The 18,837-nt window shown below is 39.5% G+C and overlaps 1 protein-coding gene across 1 annotated transcript in view; it reads right to left on the bottom strand.

Moving 5' to 3' along the window:
• LOC126183755 (metalloendopeptidase OMA1, mitochondrial-like) overlaps positions 1-18,837 on the bottom strand; it is a 118,085-nt gene that overhangs the window by 85,527 nt on the left and 13,721 nt on the right. Inside the window, exon 2 of the mRNA XM_049925982.1 lies at positions 2,612-3,400. Coding sequence (XP_049781939.1) covers positions 2,612-3,038 — 427 coding nt within the window. The 5' untranslated portion in view covers positions 3,039-3,400. The remainder of the gene's footprint in view (positions 1-2,611; positions 3,401-18,837) is intronic.

Here is an 18,837-nt window from a genome sequence, read left to right as displayed (position 1 = left end):
ACCCTGAATTGGGGCACAAGTGCTTGCCTCCTTTCTTCAGTTGATGATGTTCTTTGATAGTTGTGATCTGCTTTGCAACTATCCCCTCACGTTCTGGAATAAGGATAAGTAAGGATGACGCTGCAATTCAGTGAGAAGTGCAGTACCCCCAACTGTTCAAGTTTGCATAAAAATTTGGATTCTTTTCCTATGGAATTATGTTTGCTGATCACCAACAGCACTCTTGTCAAACAAAATAACACTATTTGAATCTCACAGTTTTGTATTGGAACTATGACGACTCTTGCAACCAATGAAACCTATGTGCTGATGATTTTAGCACCGAAGAAGTGATAATAAAGTGTTCAAAGCTCTGCACTGTGAGCATAACTTCATCAGTGATGAGATACTTTGTTTCAAAAGGTTTATGCCTGAAACTGACTCACAACAGAGTACACATATGCCAATTTGCATCAGTTAAAGAGTATTCCCTCAGGCAGAAACAATAGCTACATGCAAATAAACAGTATTTGGTTACATTTTGTGTGTATTCACAGGTACTGGCTCATTTTTGCTGGTTTTTAATCTTTCAGTAAATCATAAAGCTTACCTCAGTGTAAATAGCCCAGATTAAATTCCTCCAAAGTGATAAATACTTTTGTTATTGAACAAGAGTTGCATATTCATGGAGGGGTTAGAGGAGAATTTAATGTTAAAACAGAAGACTATGGCTATCAAAGGTGCTTGCAGAATCCAAGAGATCCGCAGCACATACTGCACTGGTAGGGAATTTCCAAAGCACTCAAAGTTGCATCTGGAGATGTGAGGAAAAAAATAAATTCAATGTTTGCTTCTTCCTCATGGGAATGGAGTAAAGAGGGCATAAATAAGGAAATAGCTTCAATGAGGAATTGTACTGAAAGAACTGTCATAACTATCTCCAGAGGCTAGGAACCTAAGAACAGGTTCTTCAGCTGATACTACTCACCAACAGCATGCACATCATATGAAATAATCCTATGTAAATATTACAGTTCACAATTATGAGTATAACAAACATGGCACTAAATGAAATTCCAGGGCCAGTTCCATTGGTGGGAAATGAAAAAGGAGCCATATTAAGAGTTTGCATCCTTTGACACTTGCTCTCTCCTATCCTCTTTCATTTTCTCCAATGAAAACATCTGTTTGCAGATACAAACAAATGGTAGTGAACAGCCAGTTTTTATGTGAATATCTGTTTACTTGTGTTTACTCTCATTTGCGCTGATGTAAATGACACTTGTGATTAGAGAATATAGTCCATTTGGCGACAGACTGCACACGACAGATGAAGTAAAATTGGTATGGTTGCTTCATTGATCTGCTATGACCAACCATACAACACAATTTTGTTTACATTTCTATGGTTATGTTTCAGTTTTGCCACAGTTCTAAAAGCTGGAAACAGAACTGCTAGGAACCAGAGATTTTCTTTTGCTGAATAGATTACAGCAATGAACTAGGATGGACTGAAGTCGATTACTCATGGTAAAATTTTTAGTGTGATAATGGTAATTTGTAGAACTGTGAATTGCAGACATCATAATTAACCTGAATAGGAGATTCAATTTAGAAAAAAGCAACGTAACTGGCCATAGTTGTACTTAAACCCAACATAAGTTAAACCAGTGCCCCTGCAAACTGTTGAATCATCACGTCATATCTAAGACCACCTGTCAGAACACCAGGCAACCACTCAAAGGCCAATTCCATTACGCTTTCTGAAGATAAGGCATAAGATTCAAAATGTCTCATCCAAAGTCATGAAATAATAATGCTACAATGCAAGAATACCAAAAAATGTACAACCTCCTCCACTTCCATTATTCTTTTAGTGTACAAAATTTTCACTGAGGTCTTAATTTCATACAGTACTGTTACTGCAAACAATTCATCCATTATTGAGAAAGCTCTCCTCCTCCTCCTCCCCCCTAAAAGAAAACCCTGATGATCCTATCTCCTATAAGCATCACTAACTTTCCAGAAGTGCCCAACACCACAACTATCAGTCAATTTTCTATACATACTCACACCTCTCCTTCAGATCGCTTCTGACCAATCTCCACATTCTGCAAACTTCATAACAAAGTTTCAGCGATTCAGTCAGTAACTTACTTAGTGTCACAATATTATATTATCACATTCTCTGTATTTATGATTACTTCCTTGACACAGAGCATTCCTCTCTATATCTCGCACCATATCCTTCCTATTCACACTCCTACTTATCCTGCCATCATCATCATCCTTGTACTTTCCCGAGTTTATAACTTTAACAGTACTGATTCTACTGCTTTACCTGTTACTTGTAAACATCTTATGTGAATATATTTTTAATCAATAAATGAAACAAACACATATTTATGATCCTGAAGGGAAAATTTTCCACTGAGGTTCTTATAACTTTCTTTGTCATTATGCAATAAATACACATTTATGTTTAATAGATTCTTGAATGCTACCTGCTTCAATAATCTATTTCCAAATAACACTGACAGATATCTGATGCTGAATGTACCATGAAAGTTTCTCAAAAATCTTACTTTATCATCATAAGTAATAATGTAACGTTTTCTTTTGAAGTACTTACCAAGAAGGAGGTATCTATGGCTTCGAAATGCTTCTAACATGAACAGTCTTTTATCAGCAGGTAATTTCTTCCACCACATACGTAATGAGCGGCCAAACAAAATAGCCGCAAATTTAGACAGGGGCCTCAAAAATAACAACAGCGCTGGAGGCAATGCACACTTTGGAGATGATGTATGTAAATATCGGTTGCCTGCATTGTTCACAGAGAAATGTACAAATGTTTGTCTTTGAGGCCTCACTTGTGGACATAAAACACCACCATTCCTCAGAATTGGGTAATACTGTCTGATATAATGCTGACTAGTATTATACTTTCTGTAATAGCATTGCCATGACACATTTCCCAGTCTATTATGTGGAACTAGGCTGTGGCATGGGTACATTGATTTTATCAGAGACTTAAAACTTACAGCTAATATTTCCATTTTACAATATACCTGCCAAAACAAAGTTTATTCATTGAGCATTTACAATTTATGTCACTGAAAGACACCAATGCACAACCATAATATCTGTGCAAGTAAGGAATATCAACTCATCCAAAGACAACTGTGTACATACACACGAAAGGTGGTTGACAAGAAACGAGTCAACCAAAGGCCACAAAGTACATCACTAGCAGGAATCCCAAACACTTATAACGCATCATTAAGCCTGCTGCACTGCTTATCTTCAAGGCAAGCATTAGAACTCTTCGTCTGAAGAAAATCCTAATAAATGTCAACCATGTAGGAGATGCTCTTTTTAACTCCAACTCATGAGCGGCTTCTTCATTCATTTCTTGTAACTGCAACAAAAGAATACCAAATGTGAGACCAGTAAGTAAATGTGAGCTAAAGACGAGAAAAAAAGACAATATACATTAAAAAAATCTGAGTAAATTTAGTCTCACTTTTTGTACATACTAGTGATGCAATCAGCTGTCATGCAAATATTAATTCATTTTTTCATAATTTTCTCCACATTTGGCAGAGATAATGTGTTGGGTTCATAGCCAACAACATGCAACAGAACTTCGCCTTTATGAGTACTATATCTTTGCAATCTTTACATTCATCTTAGGACATTTTTGTGGTGTTTGTGAGGTTGGTTTGGAATATTGGTCTAAAGAAACGCCTTGTATGTTCATATGGGTGTGACCTAACTATCAAATTTGTTTACCTCTTTTTCTATACATGACTTTAATGGCTGTACTGAGAGCATTTCAAAATCAGGTACCAAACTTCACATGTGAATACACTGTCACTTTCATCCACATGACACACTCAGTAATGGCTTAAAAAGTGATACTAAATTTGGAACAAAGAAATTTTATAAATAATAAATAAAATGTAGGTGGAAAAATATTGCATTTTTTATAAATTCATGGCTGTGGTGCCCACTAAGAAGAAGAAGAAGAAGAAGTAGTAGTAGTACAATGCAAGGGAAGTCTGGCTGTGAATTTTCCTCCCCTCTTTACAAGAGCTAAAAGTATTGTGATGTTACTGTTAGTTTGTCATGTTTTTCAAACAGTTGCCTATATAACAGATGAAGACGAACACCAGATATTATCCTCACAGCATGTTTTTGTGTAATGTATAATTTTTTACTAGTTCTGGGATTGCATCCAAAAATTTTTCACATGTCATTGGACCGAGTATGCCAACTAAGCCAAGTTTCTAATACTTTCATCAGCACATTCAGCAATACGACACAGAAGAAAATTTTTAACTTTCCTTGTAAGAATGTTGTGAGTGGTCAACATATGTACACAGAATATAACCAACTTCAGCAACAGGAAAGAAAGGAGAAGGGAACAAGTAAAGACATAAATGCAGGCCATTAAAATTGAAACATGATGAGGACATGCAACAAACGTCAAACTGATATAAAGTCTACTAAATGCTTGGTACATAAATGATTAGCATTCCAGCACAACTGCACACAGCAGAGAAGAGTAAAGCCATCTACATTTTGTATATAAGGAACTATTACGTAGTGGGCTTCTCATTCAAAAATCCCATTTGAACATTAAATGTTTGTGAGAAGGTTGTGTGATGCCTCATGTAAGAAGGAGAAACATTTAATAGCATGTGTCGGAATTTGACAGTGGCGGGTCATGAGCTTTCAAGACTGTGGTTTGTTGCTTCGTGATATTGCTGCTCACATTGGCTGGGATCCCATGACTGTCAGGCAAATACAGAATCAATGAGGTTAAGAGGGTCATATTCAACACCACACAGAATTTCAACATCTCTGTGCATACAGTCCTGAGAAGTCAGGCATAATATCACTCAGGTATGCAGGATTATACAGTCACATTATGTACTTTCAGTCAAGAAATGCACTTGTTTCCAACAACACCAGTATCCAGATGGACAATGCAACAATATCTGGAGCACCATGGAGACGTGGATATTACGCTATGGATATGCTTATTTTGCCTGAATGGAAGCATGCATAATATGCCCAAATGACAGTTGACATACTTGCACTTTGGTTTAGCACACAAAGAGCATGACATGCTTTCAAAAGCGTTTTTCCACATTCTTCCACATGACATTTCTATTTTAAATTGTCTTGTACCCAGATCCTTAGAACTTTAGTTACAGTAACTGATTTCAGTAATGTGTTGTAAAGATATGGTACTGTATCAAATTCTTGTACAAGTGGAGAAGAGTGGAAATTCATTAAGACAGTTTTTTTCTTTTAAATTTTTTTGGAAGGTGACTGTCAAAAGCTGTTGAGTAATGTATAAAATGCATGTTTGACCATCAGCTGCTTTTATTTTAAACCCAAATATCAACCGGTTTCAGTCCCAGACCATCTCCTCAGATTTGGGTTAAAACAGTTTAATCCACAACGTCACATGTGTCATTACTTAAATAATGGCCATTTCTCATGTGCAGAGCATGTCATGAATTTCAGTATACAACACAGGACTTTTAGAAGCAAACATACTAATATCAAGCATAAACAGAGCAGTACTGAAGAAAAGATCAGAAGTATAATTATAATAACTGTACAAAATATTTTGTACAATTTTAATACTTATACTTCTGATCTTCTCTTCAGTACTGCTCTGTTCATGCTTGTTATTAGTGTGCCTGCTTCTAAAAGTCCTGTGTAGTATACTGGAATTCATGACATGCTCCACAGATGAGACACGGCCATTATTTAAGTAATGACAGATGTGATTGGCTTAAACTGTCTTAATCCTAATCCATGAAGATGGTCTGTAACTGAAACCGGTCAATGTTTGAGGTTAAAATAAAAGCAGCTCATTTTCAAACATGCATTTTATACAGTTTTTTCCTTTATTTATTATTCTTATATTTTCGAAACAAGCTAGCAAGTAGGGACAATGAAGTATCCATTCACATTTTCATAGAGATTTTGCCAGCATCTATTATTAAAATGCTGGTGTCATCAGCAAATAAGATTTATTTTTTCACTTCAATAAAGCCATTTAAATCATCAGCATAAAAGAGGAACAATAGAGGTCTTAGGACAGAGCCTGGTGGCACTCAAGTTTTTATTGATGATTTACTGGATAGATGTGTTGTTATTGTTGATGTAAAGACATTTTCCTCTTAAAACCACCATTTGCTGCCTGTCTTCTAAATAAGATCTTATCCATTGATTTGGGATCCCCCTGACATCTTTTTCGGCTAATCTGTGAATAAGGAAGTCATGGTCAAATATGTCAAACACTTTTGAGAGACCTAGAAAAATGCCAGCAGCATTGTCTGTCATCCAGTGCTTTAAAAAGAGCTTCTAAATGAACGACTGAAACAACTCACTAACGGTTGCCAACAATGACAAAGGTTTCTACATTCTTAATGGAAAGTAAACAAATTTACTTTTATAATAATTTTGCAATTTTATAAGGGGGACTATGCTCCGGACTGAACGCTGAAAGGCATAATCAGTCTTAAATGATGATGATGATGATGATGATGATGATGATGAATAATATTTGCTTCTCTGGATGTTCTGGAAAACAACTGCAGATACACCAGACCAATAACAACAAAATAAATGGAAATCATGCTTTACTTTAGCCTTGTACAGTTTTGCTATGGCTTCATATTAGCAAAGTTGCTAAATTTCAGACAAAATCTTTATTAGCTGTAACTCCGTAACTAACCATTTGCGTACCTGTGTTTATATGAACTTTTTTCTTTAGTTTTACTTGTAGAATAACATATTAAAATATTTGTGTATCTTTATGAATTACCCTGAATACATTAGTAGTTTCATTACATAATCGCAGAACTTTTTAAATACATAATCTGACAGACCATTATGCCCACATGATTATTTTTTTTTTTGAGTGACATTATTTGCTTCATCTCTATCTCTGTGACTGCTTGAAGGAACACAGACTTAAGGCTAGCATTTAAATAATGTGGTAGGCACACAGATCTGTCTTCATACTGATTTTGGATTAACTGATTTGCTATATTAGTAAAATACACAAACTTATCAGCTACCTCTTTTGGATCTGAAAGTCCGTTATTCTCAATTTGCAAGGAGATGTTCTTTGATGATGACCATTCTCTATCAGTTTCTGCTCTAATAACCTTCAAGACAGCTTTTGTTTTATTTTTTGCAGTTGAAATGTAGTTATTATTTTGTAACTTGCTTTCTTTTATCATCTTGTTGAATATTTGGATATATTTTTTCACATAATTTCTAATGTCTGGAGTAGTGTCATTGTGTGTGATGAAAGTGTGGAGAATTTTTTTTACATTTCTGCTGGAAGCTATAATACCTTTTGTTATCCAACATTTGTTTTAACCACCTTCATCATCTTTTTGTTCACTGGAAATCCTACATGAAAATAACGCAGATACACATTGTGGAAACTGTTGAATATGCTATCTACTTCAAATTTGATTCATTAAATTTATTAAGCATTGTCACTATGACGACATGATCACTAATCCCTGTCTCTACATTGATGCTGTCAATAGGATCAGATGTGTTTGTAGCTATACGGTCTAAAATATTTCCATTTTATGTGGGTTGTTGAACTAAAGTTCTCAAGGCAGCATTCAGAAAATCTCTTCAGAACTACTTCACAAAACTGTCTGTATGCAACATCTGCACTGAATCCCAAGACGTCCCAGTCTATACTCATTAGGGAAAAGTCGCCTACAACTAATACTAGGAAATCAGAGTAGTCCTGTGCTGTTGAACAGACACAATATTTTTATCAGTTGCAATGAACATAGCATAGCTGGTTATTTGGGCAGGTATTACATTGGATGTCTTAAGACTGGTGCCTGTGCCCTACATTTATGATTTCCATTATTTTACCTTTCAACAAGATAATGCAAGACTGTCAGTGCTGTCCTGACCTACCACATCAAAGAGTGTGTTCCATCCATTGCCCTGGTCAGCATGTTCTCCAGATATATCATCCACTGAAAAAGTTTGGTTATGGGATGCTAGGTGACTGACGTGTCACCACTCACCAGCCACTAAGATTGATGAGCTCCGGTACAGAGATGAAGCAGCATGGAATTATGTACCCGCATCTGTTATCCAAGTCCAGTGTCACCCAATACCCAGCCTGGTTACAGCTGTTGTTGCAGTCACAGGTGGCTGCTCTGTGTACCTATTTTCATACCTTGTTTACTTCAAAGTTACTTACAAATTTAATCACGTATTCCTCCCACTACGCTATACAGGTATACTCACAATAAGTAGAATTCCATCATTCCCACCATTCATTAGCCCTACTGGTTACAGCAGTGGTGTGAGATGGTAAGGAGAGGAGACAAAAGAAGAAATGATAGGAAAGGAAGTAGTATGTAACAAGCAGGTAGGACAAGGAGAGGGACTTAATAGGCACTACAAAAAGGAACCAGTTCAGTTGTAGTCAATGATGGGAGCCACATGCTAGAGGACCTGGCCTTGTGGAAATTATGAAAAACCACTAAGTAGCAATGAAGACATCTCTTGGAGTGTGTAATAAAAACATCCCGAGTCCCACCTCTACATGCAGTCAAAGCCTGATCATGTATCCATCCTAAGTAATTATGTGCAGTATAGGTTTCTACTAGCCATTACATCTGCAACACTCTTAATTTTTAAAGGGTAGCTATGAAAATGCAAATAAGGGGATTACAGACACGGGGAGCTAGTTATTTACAGAAAGCCAAAGTGTGGGTTGGTTGCAGTGTGGCAAGTGCTCTTTCAGTCTGACACACCCACTATTCACAATTACATTCATACATTCAAATTTTTTCAACAGCTGCACAACTGTCATATCACATACCACAAAAAGGATGTGGTATTTTTCATTGTGATGTGTTAGTACACACACTACAAGCAGCCAGTAGTACACTGTCGAGTTCTTCAGTGTAGTGCAGTAGTGGAAGACTTGTTGATTCTTCAGAATAATTCTTTTCAAGTTCAGCAGTCTCCTCTGATGAAACTGTAAAGTGTCAATGGAAGCTGCAGATGTTCCATCACATTTCCACTTCACTATAAAATTAGAACAACAGTTTGGATAAGTACAGGAGTGTTGCAGTGCATAGCACCAGCTAACCTGTTGTTGTGGAAATAGAATGACAAAGTCTCTGAGGACCCATGGAAAAGACCATTCTTCTTCTCCCACACTGACCTCCTGTGACTACATGTGTTATTCCTTTCCAGTGCTTTCTACACATCACATTACCCAACAGAATGACTTTTTTTCCTTGCTTCTGCAACAGGATATGGATGTGTTAAATGTAGTGAATAATGTATTTTTTGGCTGCATGCAATGAACTTTCTGAATAGCTATTAACAATCAAAGTAAATGGCAAAATACAAACTTTTCAAATGAATATTTATTTGTAGACATGGAATTCGTGAACACACATTCTTATCAGTTGCTCCATTATTTTATTTGGGTGCACCATAGACAATGTGGCCAAGGACGTTAGCACAGTCAAAAGCCATAACCTAAATGACCATGTAGTTCTGATTTCTGATCCACATAACTGACAGTTCCTATACATGCTGTAATAAAATAACTTGCACACAAAACCTGAGAATGAGAGTGCTTAAAATGGGTTTGTAGATTTCTGTTATTAACAAGTAATTATGGTTTATTCAAATAAAAGTATGTTACTATCCATACATACTATTTTAGTAATTTATTTAAAAAAGGTCTCCACTGAATATCCAATTTATAATTTTAAAGAGAGTTTTATCTAACACTGTGGTGATCATTCCAACATTATTTTACTTACACTTTAAACTGTGTGTAATACACCATAACATGACTTGGGGAATATATAGGGTATCCCAGGAGGAATGCTCAATATTCAGGGATGTGACAGGAACACTCATTTGAAGCCAAAGAACTTCATATGGACATATGTCTACTCTGAATGACTTTTGAGATAGAACACATTTAATGTACATTTGTTTTTAGGCTAGTGGCACACACGTATATGTCTTACCCACCCAATCCATTTGAGATTTTATTCTAACCCAAAATACCTCACCGATTTCAACCTCTTTGCTTGGGATGTCTTTCTGCTATTAAACTAACCCACTGAATGCACAGTTGTCTATGGTCTGTTGTGAATGAAGCAGTGCGAGGGATTGAGAGTGTATCAGAGAGAAGAATTGGTTAACTGTGTTTGTGCATGCACCACCTAAAATACCACACATCTGCACAAATGAAGAAAATGCGAATATAGTTTAAGCTTATGGCTTCAGCTGCTGTTGAGGAATACTGTCGGCACTTTCCGACATGTCAAACTCCAGATTTTAGCGTGTTTACCACAGTTTTCAGCACGTTGCATGAAACAGGTATTCTCTTAAGTCTCCATTTTTCTTCTGAAAGTACAGTTCAACAACCTGTGCAGAAACAGCAACACACTGCTGAAATGGCAAAGCATAGTCCTACTACCAGCACACCACGACTTTCTGCACATATCAGTATCCCAGAAAACATGTATGCCAAACATTAAATTCTTAATACCCATTACACATACAGTGTGTCCACAATCTTCACACTGGTGACGATGCCACATTACTTAAATTTTGTCACTGGTTAAGTGACGGTCATCATTTGCTTCCATTAGCACTATTCACTGATGAAACCATGTTAACACGGAATGGAACCAACAACACAACTAAGTAAACACCAATAGTCGCAGGAAAATCCACATGCTACAGTGGAAACCAACTTCCAAGTTTGTTTTTCAATCAACTTTTGGTGCAGTATGATCAGTAGCATGTTGATAGGTTCGTTCATTTTAGAATATTAAATTAAGGGGCAGCTTACTTGTAATTTTTTTTTTATGCATTTCTAGCACAATAAAACCCCTTAACGTTTTACCAGACACGAGAAGGAACATCTCAACTGCATTTATCCACATTGTTGGATCTGTTGTAGTAGCACACTTAACTGGCCAGACCTTACATCATTAGATTTCTGTTTATGGGGTTGGATGAAGTCTGAGGTATACAAACAAAAGGTGAATACATTAAATGAAGTGCTTGGCTGCAACATGGACACTTCTGCCACCATTAGGGAATGTGTAGAGGCACTCAGACAACCAACACAACACATTCTCTCAAGAGAGCATATATGCATTTGAACTTGAATGTAGGATATCTGAACATTTATTGTGAACTGAACAGCAGCTGTTATCCGAGATATATGATAATGCTTAGACACGAATATGTTAAAAACATGTATTTTTCAATTGATACTTGTAAAATACACATTGCATATGAGTACATATGAAAAAAAAGGGCATATGTCCATATGAAGGTTTTTGCTTCAAGGGAACATTCGTGTCATATCCCCGTATATTGATCATTCCTTTGTCTAATCGCTGTATATTGACCATTCCTCCTGGGACACCCTGTAGATGTAGACAATTATATTATCACTATCCATTAACATCAGCTCCATTTTGATGAAGTATGCAACTCATAGTAAGCCTGGTTTCAACAAATGGAAGAAATATCGTCATGTAGCCACTGAAGCCTTTTACTGAATATAAGAGAAGGTTCATCAATGAAAGACAAAACTTAATTTTGAAAGCAGGTTTACTACATGAACACAAAACAAAGCACAAAAAGATCTTACTGCTTCTTGAACAGTGAGTGTGATGTCAAATTTTGTATGATCATTAAAACATTCTTCTAATACTAAGTAAGTAGAATTTTAATATATGAAACTGTTAATGTCAGCAAGAATTCAGAAATGAATCTGGGACCTGCACACTGCCAGATTCCAGCTCCAAGAGTTACACAGCACTGAACAATTCACCCACTGCAGCATTATTCCCCCTCCTGGGAAACAATGTCCTGACTTTCAAATGCTTTTCAGAATCACCTACAGAATTATGGTTCTGGATTCTGTCAAATATAATCGCTACAGCAATGTGATAGCATCCTAGTGTTCTAACATTTTCACACCATTATCATAACATCTATGGCAGCCCATTCACCCAGGCTTATCAGTCAGACAGTAGGTCTTCTGGAACTTTACATCAAAAGTTCTCATTATCAATTTGTGGCTTAGGACTGTAACAGGACACCATTCTACTTCTGTCTTCTTCAAGTCATAAATGACATCTAACAAGCAGTGCAGTGGAATCCTTTAGGACTTTTCTCACAGTCCATCTTCCAACAGTGTGCAAAAAAATTCATAAGAAGTCACCTCATCAGTAGCTTTTTGGCTGTTATTTGGCATTATAACACTCCTGGTCATTAAAGTGTGTATCTATATGTTTATCACCTGCCTTGTTTACTCAGTTCTCGTGATAATTTGTTTGATGTAACCATCCTGAATATCTTCTGGTCAAGATGAGAATATACAATCAATTGAAATTTCTGACAAAACATTAGAAAATGTTCCTAGTGGCTATCTGTCAGTGGATGGTAGGTAGCTTTCATGCCAGGGGCAATACTGCAAAATGAAATTACCTGTTTTTATGAAATACAACATTGTTATCACTTATGCTTTATTGCAATTTGTCTTATTACAATTTTTATTTCCAGACACAGTCACATTTATATTTTCAGATTACTAATTTTGAGTGTAACATGTGGTCATTTTCAGAGCAATGTGTCCTTTGACAAAATCAAAACTAGTAATCTAAAAATATAAATTTAATTTTACCTGAAAATAAAAATATTTTTAAGGAATCACCTCTTACACTACTTTTGACTGAAACAGTTTTATATTACATGATTACAAATGGTTCTCAGTACTTTACTTCTGTAAGAAACTTGGTGATTCATGCTGCTTGGGCAATCCATACAGCATTTGCAATAGCATAACAAGTAAGATAGTTAAGCAGAATGCATGTGAAAGCATGCACAACTAGTATGTTTCATGCATAAAAATGACACTTTCCAGTGCCCTACCTCAGGGTCTATTGGTGAAGGTCAAGTGTTTTGAATAGCCCTTGGACTAGGGACCATTTGTATACCCAACTGCAGGATTGTCTTAGTGTCACTATCCAACAGAACAGGGTCGAAGTATGAATATTACATACTTCCTCCTGTTTAAGCAAATGGAGCAAATCAATCGGTTCTTTTTGCATTTGATATGGTCTACTGTGGGCTTGATGGGACTTATGGAGGCACCATTAGTTCACAGGCGGTCCCTCGGAAAACCCCACAAAAAGATTTTTTTTCTATATTTTCACCATCATCAGAGGACCAAAACTCAGTTGAGGCTCTAAGATGACTATACAAAGCAAATAGCTGAAATTTTTACCATATATTCCTCAGATCTCACTCTTTAATAACCTTGAAAATTTTCTTGATAGCTTTATCAGTTTCCAAGGTATAGAGGTTCAAAGTTGCACTACTTCTACATGTACAATCTACTATGAGGCAAAATCTAAATAATAGATAACTTGCTCAAATTTTAACAGTATATTTTCTAGGCATTTATCTACAACAGCCACCTCCCTGTCTTTAAAAATCTTTATCCATTATCAATAAATACCCCAAAAACTTGATTTCTGAGTACAAAAACCCGGCCACAGATTCAGAGACAGCTACACACAGCAAATCACTGTAATTTTTACAATGTATTCCTGAGATTTTGATGTCTAACAACCATGAAAATTTTCTTAATATCTTTATCTTTTTCCAAGATCAGATGTTCGAAGTTACCCTACTTGTACACGTAAAATATGCACATAAAATCCAGTGCGAGGCGAAAATGTAGTTTATAAAGTGATGTGGCAAAGAGAAATGTGCTGTAAGGTGTTCCGTTAGCATCTGGGAATCCCATGTTGTTGTAGTGAAGCACATACCAAACTTTTTTGCACATAAAATCCAATCTGAGGTGAAAAATTAGTTTTGCATTATTTCAGTTTCACATAAGTAAATTATTTAAATTTTACTGACCAATACATTTCTTTTCATATGAGTTACATGCCTTCCTGCAGCAGGGTAATGAAGGGAACCAGCAGAAAATGCACACTAAAATGTGAATATCTTCCCGTTTATTTACAAGAATACCTGCAAAATGGGTTAGCAGCTACCTTATTCTACCTGCTTCAGCACCTTTAAAAATTTTCTCAAAAATTTTGGTGTGCAAACATTGGTTGGTTGGTTTAAAGGCGGGAGAAGGGACCAAACTATGAGGTCATGGGTCCCTTGTTCCTAATAAAACAATGCCACAAGTGTGAGAATAAAACGGACGAAACATATAATACAAAACGGAAAGAAAGGAAAAGCCACAAGAACAAAGGGAAGGTAACGAACACTAAAAAGAACAAAAGAGGAAAAGAAAACAACAGAGAGACGCTAGAAACAGAAGAGAGTAAAATACGAAAGCAGATTACAGTGGCTGTCCAACCATGAGAATAAAAAGGAAAGCCAGCCACTCTGCAACACATTAAAACCTCCACCCTAAAAGCACTAGGGTGGAGGACACAGAGGGACAAAGGACATGTGCTAAAAATTACATAGAAGTATAAAACCCACTCTCACAGATAAAACTTAAAACTAAAGTTGCTGTGGAGGAATTGTCGCCCAACACCAAAGGCAGGGTGCTAGGAAAGTTAAAAGTCTGCCGCAGAGCAGCTAAAAGTGGGCAGTCCAGCAAGAGGTGGACGACTGTCATTTGGGAGTCACAGCAACACTGAGGTGGGTCCTCGCGACGGAGTAGGTAACCATACCAGGTATGGCCAATGCGGAGCCGGCAGAAAACAACTGATTCCCTGCGAGAGACCTGCATGGAAGACTTCCACACATTCATAGTCTCCTTAATGACACGCAGTTTGTTGTGCGTGCTGTTATGCCATTCCATCTCCCAAAGCTGGAAAACCCTGAGGTGTAAGACAGAACGCAGGTCAACTTCAGAGATGCCTATCTCCAGAAGCGGTTTTCGCATCGCTTGTTTGGCCAGCCTGTCGGCAAGTTCATTGCCGGGGATTCCGACGTGTCCTAGGGTCCCCACAAACACCATGGAACGGTGGGACTGTTCCAGGGCATAGATGGGCTCCTGAATGGATGCTACCAGAGGGTGGCAAGGGTAGCACTGACAGATAGCTTGTAGGTTGCTCAATGACTCAGTACACAGGAGAAATGACTCGCCAGGGCATGAGCGGATGTACTCAAGAGCACGAGATATGGCCACCAGCTCTGCAGTGAAAACACTGCATCCAACTGGCAAGGAGTGCTGCTCAATACGTCCACCATGAACATACGCGAAGCCTACGTGACCATCAGCCATTGAGCCATCGCTGTAAACCACTTCAGAGCCCCACAACACGCCAAGAATCAAGAGGAAGTGACAGCAGAGAGCGGTGGGGTTAATGGAGTCCTTAGGGCCATGCAAAAAGTCCAGACGAAGCTGCGGCTGAGGCGTACACCATGGAGGCATACGTGAACGGACCACAAGTAGAGGTGGTAAAGGGAAGGACTCCAGCTCGGAGAGAAGGGACTGCACGCGAACCACAATCGTTAGCCCGATCTGGGCCACCAATGTGGGAGATGGACTGCCACGGGCGGGAAAAGGAGACGGTAATTTTTACACACGTCTGATCTGCAGTGAAGGGACACCAGCCTCCAACAGTATGCCAGTCACTAGACTCATCCTAAAAGCTCCTGTCGTTAATCGAATCCCACATTGGTGCACAGGGTTGAGTAAATGCAATGCTGAAGGCACTACTGAACCATAAATCACACTCCCACAGTCAATTTAGGATTGGACAAGGGCTCTGTAGAGCTGCAGCAGTGTACAGCGATCTGCATCCCAATTGGTGTTGCTCAGGCAACAGAGGGCATTGAGGTGCTGCCAGCACTTTTGCTTAAGCTGATGAAGATGAGGGAGCCAAGTCAATCGAGCATCGAAAACCAGTCCTAGGAATTGATATGTCTCCACTACAGTGAGTGGATCATCATTAAGGTAAAGTGCAGGTTACAGATGAACAGTATGACGCCGACATATGTGCATGACACACGACTTTGCGGCTAAAAACTGGAAGCTGTGGGCTAGAGCCCATGACTGCGCCTTGTGGATGGCTCCCTGGAGGCGCTGCTCAGCAACAACAGTACTGGAGCAGCAGCACGAAATGCAGAAGTTGTCTGCATACAGAGAAGGTGAGACGGAGGGCCCAACAGCTGCTGCTAGACTGTTAATGGCCACTAAAAATAGAGAGAGACTCACTACAGAGCTCTGCGGGACTCCATTCTCCTGGATATGGATGGAACTATGGGAGTCACCAACTTGGACATGGAAAGTATGGAGTGACAGGAAGTTTTGGATAAAAATCGGGAGTGGTCCCCGGAGACCCCACTCATATAATGTGGCAAGGATATGATGCCGCCAAGCGGTGTCGTATGCTTTATGTAAGTCAAAAAGATGGCAATCAGGTGTTGGTGTCTGGAAAAGGCTGTTTGGATGGCAGACTCGATGGACACAAGATTATCAGTGATAGATCGACCCTGGTGGAAGCCACCCCAACATGGAGCCAGCAAGCCATGTGACTCCAGGACCCAACCCAACTGCTGACATACCATACGTTCCAGCAGCTTACAAAGAACGTTGGTGAGGCTGATGGGCCAATAGCTATCCACATCAAGCAGGTTTTTACTGGGTTTGAGCGCCGAAATGATGGTGCTCTCCCACCATTGCGATGGAAAGATACCATCGCACCAGATCTGGTTGAAGATGACGAGAAGATGTCGCTTGTAGTCAGATGAGAGATGTTTAATCATCTGGCTGTGGATCCAATCAGGCCCAGGAGCTATGTTGGGGCAATGTGCAAGGGCACTGAGGAGCATTTGTGTTGGTACATAACTCGCCATCTATGGTAACACCACCGACAGCTGTTGGGACCTAGTACCCGAAAAGACGTTTGATCTTTGCCCAGACTTGGGAAGGTGACATGTGGCACCAAATGATGGAGACGTATCTCTCCAAACACTCCTCCTGTTGTTTGATAAGGTAGCAAACACGGGCACCGAGCCATTTAAAGGCTATGAGATGCTCCAGGGAAGGGTGCCGCTTATGCTGCTGTAGAGCTCGCCAACGCTCCTTAATTGCTTCAGTGACTTCCGACGACCACCAAGGGACTGCCTAAAGCCTCAGGCACCCTAAAGAGTGAGGGGTCACGTTTTCTGCCACAGAAACAATTGTGCTAGTCACCTGCTCAACCATCACATCGATGTTACCGTGTGGGGGAGATTCAGTGGTGACAGCAGAGGTGAAAGTTCCCCAGTCCGCCTTGTTCAAAGCCCATCTGGGCAGGCGTCCATGTGCCTGACTCTGGGGCAATGACAAGAAGATGGGGAAGTGGTCACTACCACACAGGTCGTCATGTGCTCTCCAGTGGATAGATGGAAGAAGTCCTGGGCTGCAAATCAATGGCCGAGTAACTATTATGAGCCACACTCAAATGTGTGGCGGCCCCAATATTTAAGAGGCAGAGGTCAAATTGTGACAGTAAAGTTTCGACATCTCTGCCCAGGCCAGTATGCATGGTACCACCCCACAAGGGGTTATGGGCATTAAAATCTCCCGGAAGTAGGGAAGGTTTAGGGAGTTGTTCAATCAGTGCAGCTAATACATTCAGGGGTACTGCACCATCTGGAGGAAGATACACATTGCAAACAGTTACTTCCTGTGTCGTCCTTATTCTGACAGCCACAGCTTCAAGAGGGGTTTGAAGGGGCACATGTTCACTACAGACCGAGTTTAGGACATAAACGCAAACTCCACCTGACACTTGATTATAGTCGCTACGGTTCCTGTAATATCCCTTATAGCTGCGGAGTGCAGGGGTCCGCATTGCTGGGAACCAGGTTTCCTGGAGGGCAATGCAGATAGCAGGTGTAAAGCTTAACAGCTGCCATAGCTCAGCCAGGTGGTGGAAAAAACCGCCGCAATTCCACTGGAGGATGACATCTTGAGACTGGGAAGACATGGAACATTGAATGAGGCAGTTTACGCCTCAGAGTCACCTGCTGCCACCGATCTATTGCCTGAGGGTCTGGCGAGATCTAGGTCTTCAGCGGATGTCAAAATCTCCACCCTATCCTCAACTGCAGAGCTTGTAGGTAGTGGTGGTATGGGTGCCACTGCAATTTCCTTGGTCTTAGGGGTTTTCTTTTTTTATTTCTCTTGCTGCTCCTTGGGTTTCCCTGGCTGAGAGGACTTCACTGGCTCAGTCTCCGGGACTGAGGATGAGTGTGAAGCCCTACGATCAGCTGCTTTTGGGCTCTTCAGCCATTGGTGGGTGTCATCTTTCCCACTAGAAGAAACCTGGGGAGGGAGTGACCCAAGGGGACCCCTTCCTAGCGAGAGAAGCTGAAGAAGACTTGTGCTTCTCCGGCTTATGTGCAAACGTTCAGGCTTTTTTATGCCGAGAGAGAGAGAGAGAGAGAGAGAGAGAGAGAGAGATAGTACTGGTGGAACATAGCTGACAGTGACAGACCAGTTCTAGGAAAGGAGTGAAGAGGACAGTGCCAGGGGGTGAGAATAAAGTGAAAGTGGAAATGGGTGAGAGCCTGTGATCATGAGAAACAGAGTATATGACTATGACAATTAGCATGAGGAAGAGAGAGATAGTGACAGTGAGAAGAGATAGCAGCAGTTGGAAGAAAGGAAGAAATGAAATATTAGCAGTAATAGACAGCAAGATGGAGATAGTGACAGTGGAAGGAGACTGGGGCTGTAACAAAGGAGACACACACAAAGAGTTAATGACAATGAGATGGGCTGAATGAGTGAGAGAAAAATGGTAATTGTAA

This window comes from Schistocerca cancellata, chromosome 4, assembly GCF_023864275.1.
Source record: "Schistocerca cancellata isolate TAMUIC-IGC-003103 chromosome 4, iqSchCanc2.1, whole genome shotgun sequence".
NCBI classification, from domain to species: Eukaryota; Metazoa; Arthropoda; class Insecta; order Orthoptera; family Acrididae; genus Schistocerca; species Schistocerca cancellata.
This window is presented reverse-complemented; position numbering and strand designations above follow the sequence as displayed.